This window comes from Rhipicephalus sanguineus, chromosome 6 (assembly GCF_013339695.2).
Source record: "Rhipicephalus sanguineus isolate Rsan-2018 chromosome 6, BIME_Rsan_1.4, whole genome shotgun sequence".
Classification (NCBI taxonomy): Eukaryota; Metazoa; Arthropoda; class Arachnida; order Ixodida; family Ixodidae; genus Rhipicephalus; species Rhipicephalus sanguineus.
In genome coordinates, this window is record NC_051181.1 from 4,110,146 (window position 1) to 4,118,191 (window position 8,046).

An 8,046-nucleotide genomic window follows, 5' to 3' on the forward strand; every position below is an offset into this window, starting at 1 on the left:
AACTATCTCAAGACTATGTTGCTCGCAGAGATCTAGCAATAACTTGCCATTGGTGTCTGAATATCCGTCAAGGTCATGAATGTGAGCGTTCATGTCCCCTAGAAGGATTATTTCGGCATCATGACCAAATTCTTTAATATCGGTGCTTATGCATTTCACTATCTAACATACGTCGGTGACTAAAGCTGCGCAATATTTTTTGTTAAAAAATAAAAACGAGGACAACGCCTTTTTTTTTAAATTAGATGCACAATACATCAGCTCGACATAGGCTGTCCCTTACGAAATACGTTTTAAATTGGGTCTACAGCACTTTCTTTCCGTCATCGCTGGGCCTAGCCGTGTCACGCGTTAACGCTTCTTCCCATCCATCCTATACTACATGCATGATATTCCGATATATAACGACGCTTTATTTGCTACATTGAAAACAGACAGACCAAATTTGTAACCAAGCGCAAAGTTTCATTCTCGACGACGGCAGGCCTACATATGTGACTCGCGGTGTCAAACTTGTATTTTCTTCTCGCTATGAGGCAGTTCTTTACACACGCAATAACTAGGAAATGCCGGTAACGTGTGCAGGCCCTTACGCACTCGTCTGACGTTTTTATGCCCCGATTATCCACTATCAAAGCAGATACAAGCAAGAAGTTATAGCAGCGACAGCAATACGATTCGGCCACAAGCCTCCAACATGGCGCCGAATGGGTTGCTTCGTCAAACCTCCGACAGATGGCAGCAGTTTTGCATACAGTGCAAACAGCGTGTCAGGTTGGACGGTGCAGGAGCAGCGTACAAAGAGATAAGTTTTTTTTTTTCTTCAAATTTTTTTTCTTTTTTCCTTTTATTTGTTCTCTATATTGCTCGTTGTGTTGTTGGGGTTGTAGAGATAACCGATGTAAGAACTATTATTTTGCGGTTTAGTGCATCTTTGGTAACACGCGAGTACCGTGCGCCACGGGCAACGATGCGAACGTTGACCACGTGGTGAACGGGGTAGGCGGCAGTTTTAAACCCGTAGTAGGGTGTTTGGGTGCGCCTGTTTAATTATATTAACGGTGTTAGACTGAACTTTGTGTGTTCTGTTCGATGGTCGGGCGGGCGATGGCTAAGCGGACGGAAAAAACTACGGGCGCCAGTGATCTCGAGCAGTGCGGGGAATGCACGCGCTGGTGCTACCTAGATGAGACGGCCTTCACAAGTCTAGCCGACGCTGAGGAGGCGAGCTTCGTGTGCAAGCTGTGCGAGAAAGTGAAGGCGGCCGTGCAGCGCATGGAATCTTGCATTGAGGAGCTAAAGGGGGAGCTGAAGGTGGAGCGAGTAAAGAGAATTGAGCTCCAAGCGCTGCTCGGAGAGGCACGTGAGCGTGGGGAGGCTACCGCCAGCCTAGTAGAACAAATGGAGGCCGATCTAAGGAAGGAACGGGAAAGGCGGGCCGAGCTCGAAGAGCGAGTAAAGGTGCTTATGGCGCTTGACTCCGGTCCCGAGCAGTGGGAGGCGAAAGGCAAGGGAATCACGGAATTCCAGGCAGAAACAGGCAAGAAAGGGGACCTAGGGGCTGCAGTGGCACATGTAGGAACAGGCGACAGCAGGAGAAAAAGCTACAGCGATGTGGCGCGACAGGCTTCCGGCGGGGCAAAGCAAGGAGCACCGGCAGCGGGCTCGTTATCGCGAGTCGGGGACACTCAGCGAACGGGGGATCAGCGGGGGAGAACAGGATCACAGCAATCGCAAGCCGGAAGCGAACGACTGGACCGTAGAAGGGTCCTAGTGGTGGGGGACTCTAATGTAGCCAGAGTCAAGCAGGGAGTCCTTACGACAGTGAAGGCAGACAGGAGGGTAAAAGTGGAGGCCCAGTCAGGAAAGTGCATGACGGATGCACTGGCCAAAGCACAGGAAGTGGTAGGGGACAGCATGGAGGGTGAAAACCTCGTCATCATCCATGCTGGTCTCAACGATGTCCTGAAGGGAAAGAGCCAGAACCTTCAGAGACAGTTAGAGGATGGGGTGCGTAAGCTTCGAGAAGCTTCTGAGGGTGTGCATGTGACAATATGCACCATCCCAGAAGTCTGGGGGCAATCTGGCGGTATGGAAAGGAGGGTGATAGAGGCTAACTGTGTCATCAGAGCTATGAGCCGGCAGCTCAGCTACAGCGTAATGGAGGTAAACAAAGACGTGTACGAACCCGGCCTCCGCCCTTTTGCACAAGATGGCATTCATTACAGTGGTGCCACGGGCAGGAGGGTAGGTAATAGGATGGGTCGCCAAGCCACAGCTTTTTTAGGGGGACCCAGTGCCCTGAGGCCACCAGTGTAGACAGATACGATTTCAAAGTGGCACCAATATCCAAGACACGTAGAGTCCGGGGGAGAAGAAATCGACGTAGGCAGGGCCGAGCAAATTCAGATGTAGGTTATATTAACATGCAGGGTGGCAGGAATAGGTTGAAGTGGGGAGAGATAGAAGAGCAACTAAGGGAGGAGAAGCTGATGGTATATGGGTTTGTAGAAACACATCTTAGGGACATGGAACAACCACCTAGCAATCCGGACTACGCATGGGAATATTGCAATAGAACAGAAGGCAGCAGAAAGGGGGGTGGTATCGGGGCATTTATTCATAAAAGTACAGACTGGCAAAGGGTCAAGCAGGAGTGCAGGGAACATTTATGGCTAAAAGGGAAAGTGGCAGGGCAGATGACACTCCTGGGTTTTGTATACTTGTGGACAGGAGCAAAAGCCAGAGAGGAAAACCAAGAAATGGTGCAGTGCATAGAAAAGGACATTGATGAACTAGGAGAAGAGTGCGAGATAATTATATTAGGAGATATGAATGCGCACATAGAAGATATGGATGGATATACTGACCCAACCGGCAGAATGCTGCTGGATATGTGTGAAAGGCATGATTTAATCATTTGCAACAGTACCAAGAAGTGCGAAGGGCAGATAACATGGGAGGTGGGAAGGCTGCAGTCGACGATAGATTACGCACTGATGTCACATAGGATGTATGATAGGCTAAGGGTGATGAACATAGATGAATATGGTTCCAGAAGCTTGGGTAGTGATCACAAACGTATCAAGCTGAGTTTTGGAAGAGAAATGAAAATAGGAAGGAGGCAATATGAGCAACCACAGGTTAATATTTATTCAGAAAGGCAAATAGAAATAGCAACTAAAGAGATTGAGAAAGTAATCACCGAGGATACTAAAACAGTGTGGACGTACACAAATCTAACTAGACTGTTTGAGTTGGAGCTTGCTAAGGTACGAGCCAAATCAACCGGGAAAAGGAGACACAAACCCAAGAGCTGGTGGGATGAGGAAGTTAAGAGAGCCATAGTAAGACGTCAGGAAGCCTCCAGAGAACACAGGCATGCTAAACAGAGGGGTGAACCGGAAGATGATGTCGAAAGAAAATGGGGCAACTTTTTGAGCTGCAGAAGGGAAGCTTCCAATCTGATCAATGAAAAGATTAGAAGAAAGGGGGCCCAATGGATGGCGGAAGTAAACAAAAAGGATAGAAAGGCAGCTGCAAAGTTTTGGAACCATCTCAATTCTCTGAGTAATAAGACAAGCATGGAACAAAGGTTTATAACTACAGTTCAAGGGGTTAGGCTAGAAGGGGATGACGCAATGGAATTTATAAGAACAATGATGACAGAAAAATTTAAACAAGGAAGCGATGCATGCACCCTAACGGATGAGGATAGACCAATTAGCGCAGTGGCTCCACTGGGACAACGAGAGGGGGAAAGGGCAGAGAAGAGGGTTCCTAATAGCACATCAACAGGCCCTGACGGCATCCCAATTATGCTAATAAAGAAATTAGGTCCAAACTCTAAGCAAACATTAAGAGAAGCAACGAGCAAAGCAATAATGGATGGTGAAGCCCCCCATGGGTGGAAACTAAGCCGGATGAGCATGATCTATAAAGGAAAGGGAGACAAGGCTGATATAAACAACTACCGTCCTATAACAGTGACATCAGTAGTTTACAGGCTGGTGATGCAGATCGTAAAGGAAAGACTACAGACATGGGTGGAGAATGAGGGGGTGCTGGGGGAACTACAAAATGGGTTCCGTAAACGAAGGAGGTTGGAGGATAATCTGTTCTCATTGACGCAGTGTATTGAAATAGCGGAAAAAGAACACAGGCCCCTGTGGCTGGCATTTCTAGATATCAAGGGAGCTTACGATAGTGTGATTCAGGAAGACTTGTGGAGAATACTGGACACACTTGATGTGGAAGATGGAATAACTAATCTTTTAAAGGACATCTATAAATGTAACAGGGTAGTTATAAAATGGGAACAACAGGTATCCGAACCTATAGAGATACAACGCGGGCTTCGACAGGGGTGTCCCTTGTCACCTCTGTTATTTATCCCTTTCAGTCACGGTGTGTACAATTGTACACATCAACTTCGAAGTCGCATCACGCACCGCGTGTTTCTTCAAACAACCTGAAACTTAGTGTGCACATTCGTGCAGGTTTCCTGAGTGGGCAACTGGCGCTTATTTAACTTCATTATGCTGTGTATTGCTGTAGATGATCACTTTGCTAGATACACTAGCATGTTCGACGATCGTTCGACGTGCGACGTTACAGGACCAACGTCAATAGTATTTTTTTTCTTCGCTCGAAAAGCACACAACCAAAAAACAAACTGTGCATGCATTTTGGGCCTAATAGTTGATTCCTTTTGAGCTAAGATTGAAGCTGACTGATTGCAGAATAATTAGATATTTAATTACACGCTAATTAGCAGTAATTAGTGTAACTCACACAAAACAACACATTCCTTCATTTTCTTTCTTGGAAAGTAATACTGAGTGCCTTGAAATCATGCCATGGAAATTTGATGCATTTGCAGGCAGCGCATCATAATTCGTGACTGAAAGGGTTATGCTGTATCTACAAGGATTAGAAGCTAAATTAGAGGGGAGTGGACTCGGCTTCAGCCTCTCTTTTGCCAAGCAAGGAAAACACGTTGAACAGTCATTACCGGCATTGATGTATGCAGATGATATAGTATTAATGGCCGACAACAAGGAAGATCTGCAGGGATTGATAGACATCTGCGGTAATGAAGGAGATAGGTTAAATTTGAAGTTCAGTAGGGAAAAATCGGCAATCATGATTCTTAATGATAATGAAGGCAGTGAGCATAAGATACAGGAAGTCACGCTGGAGATAGTGGATAAATACAAATATCTGGGCGTATGGATAAACAACGGGGATGAGTACCTAAGGGAGCACGAAAGATACATAATGACTAAGGGCAACAGGAATGCAGCTGTAATGAAAAATAGGGCACTGTGGAACTACAATAGGTATGACGTTGTGAGAGGGATTTGGAAAGGGGTAATGGTCCCAGGTTTGACGTTCGGCAATGCGGTCTTGTGCATGAGATCAGAGGTTCAAGCAAGATTGGAAATTAAACAACGTGGCATAGGTAGGCTTGCTTTGGGAGCACACGGGAATACCCCAAATCAGGGGGTACAGGGTGACATGGGATGGACATCGTTCGAGGGCAGGGAGGCTAGCAGCAAGATAGAATTTGAGGAGAGATTGAGAAAAATGGGAGAGGAGCGTTGGGCTAGGAAAGTTTTCAGCTACTTGTACATGAAGAATGTTGATACTAAATGGAGGAAGCGAACTCGAAAATTGTCAAGCAAGTATTTAGACAACAGCAGAATACCAAGCCAAAAGGAAACATCGGTTAAGAAGAAGGTGAAGGAAACAGAGAGGGACATGTGGAAAATGGGGATGCTTACGAAATCATCACTGGAGACCTACCGAACTTTCAAGCAGGAAATTGCAAAAGAAAAGATCTACGATAATTCTCGGGGTAGTTCTCTGCTGTTTGAGGCCAGGACGGGAGTATTGCGGACCAAGACGTACCGAGCCAAATACGAAGGCACAGACACGTTATGTAGTGCGTGTGGAGAGGAGGAGGAAACGGCTGAACATTTGATAATGTTCTGTAAAGGGCTTCACCCTACAGTCCAAGATAATGGCGCGGAATATTTCAAAGCATTGGGGTTTAGGGACAGTGAAGGCAAAATAGACTTTAAACGAGTAGAAATAACCAGGAGGAGGCTAACCGATTGGTGGCTACAATCAAGGCACGAGTGAATTGCAATCCTTCAATACATAGTGATAGTACTTAACTTTATGGCTAGGTGGCGTGAGCCGCCGCCCGATCTAAAGGGCACAGCCGTATACATCCATCCATCCATCCGGAGTGGTGTACCTCAGTGTCGCACGCGTTGAAGATGTTGGGAACCGCCAGATTGTTGAATGTATAAAAAAAGATGTGATCCGATGGGCGGAGGGCAAACAGGTAATCCTGATGGGAGATTTCAATGGACATATTCAACCTCTCGATGGACACCAGGATATCAACGGATCACTTCTGATTCAATTGGCAGAAGACCTATCACTGGAAGTGGCAAACCTCCGACCCGACTGCGAGGGTATGGTCACATGGTGTGCCCGAAACAGTCAGTCATGTATCGACTATGCCCTTGTGTCGCGCAAGTTGGCGATGCACATCGCCCGAGTACATGTCGATGAGTCAGGCCAGTACAGTGTTGGGAGCGACCACAATAGAATAAAGCTGACTTTCGCAGCCTCGGCCTACCACAGAACTCGGCGCGGACACCGCAGCCCAGCAAGGCGGTACCTAGTAGCTACATACGACGAAATCGCTGAGGAATTCGAAGCAAGCGATATACACTGCAACCCAGACGGCCCTGTCACGTACGAAGCGTTCATCAAAGAACTGAAAGTCATAATGGGCAGACATGAAGTTCGTGTAAACTCCCGCAAAGGTGTTCAGTGTAAGCCATGGTGGGATACCGAGGTGAAAGCAGCTTTGAAAGCCAGACGTGCAGCAAACCGAGAGCACCGGAGCGCCATTCGGCAGCTCTCAGCTGAAGACTGCGAGCAGGCGTGGCACAAATACCTGGAGCTAAAGCGGCACATGCAACAACTAGTGCAACGCAAGATTGCGGAAAGTGACCACAAGAAACTCAAGGAGCTCACAACGCCAGGTCGCAGTGGAATCCAGAACTTTTGGAGGTATATATCGGCATTAGACAGAAAGAGCCCGTCACGACCAACCCTCCGAGAAGAGGCGACAGGAGAACCGGTCTCCGATGTCAAAAAGCAGATAACCGATTACATCCAAAACGTTTTTGGGACCCCGGCTCCTATAGCAGCCGCGGAGAACGTGACACATATAACACCAGCCCCAGGACATTCACAAGCGAAGGACTGTGAATGGAAGGTCTCACGAGTAGCGCTAGAACGTGCCCTAGCGCGAGTAGCATCACAGACAGCACAGGGACTGGATGGTATACCCGCGGGTGTGGTGAAGCGCCTGGGAAAGATAGCGAGAGAACATCTCGCTGCTATCTTCACGGGTATTATAGAGGGAAACCCCGTCCCCGCAGACTGGCTACGAAGCCGCATATGCCTAGTTCCCAAGAAAGGCGCTGACAGCGGTTACCTCAGCAGCTACAGGCCCATAACTGTGACCAGTGTGCTATACAGGTTATTTGCACAAGTGGTTAAAACGTGGATGAGTGGCTGGGCCGAAAGCAGCGGGCACCTCACGGAACTCCAAAATAGCTTCCGCCCAAACCGACGCCTGGAGGACAATCTTTTCGTGGTTACCCAATGCAATGAGGTGGCACGTAAACAATCCCGCGGTCTGCTCACATGCTTCCTAGATGTTGCGAAGGCATACGACAGCGTTCCACATGACCTAATGCTGCGGCGCATGACCGAGCTGGGCATGCCACAAGAATGGACAGACCTCCTACGTCGCCTCTATGCCGATAGCTCGGTGGTAGCACGCTTGGCAGATACGTCCTCTGAGCCAGTAAAGGTCAGCAGAGGACTCAGGCAGGGGTGCCCACTCTCGCCCCTGCTATACATGCTGTATGCATCAGGCTTAGAAAGTGCCCTCATCCAATCAAACATAGGGTTCAAGAAGAAATTCCTGTCAGAAGGACAGCCCGAAGTATA

General features: G+C 47.9%; 1 protein-coding gene across 1 annotated transcript; it reads left to right on the forward strand.

Moving 5' to 3' along the window:
• The first annotated feature begins 1,377 nt into the window (after positions 1 to 1,377).
• LOC119395600 (uncharacterized) lies at positions 1,378 to 3,084 on the forward strand. Its single transcript, XM_037662578.2, has one exon. The coding sequence runs from the start codon at positions 1,402 to 1,404 to the stop codon at positions 2,317 to 2,319; it is 918 nt and encodes a 305-aa protein (XP_037518506.2). The 5' UTR covers positions 1,378 to 1,401; the 3' UTR covers positions 2,320 to 3,084.
• The last annotated feature ends 4,962 nt before the right edge of the window (positions 3,085 to 8,046 follow it).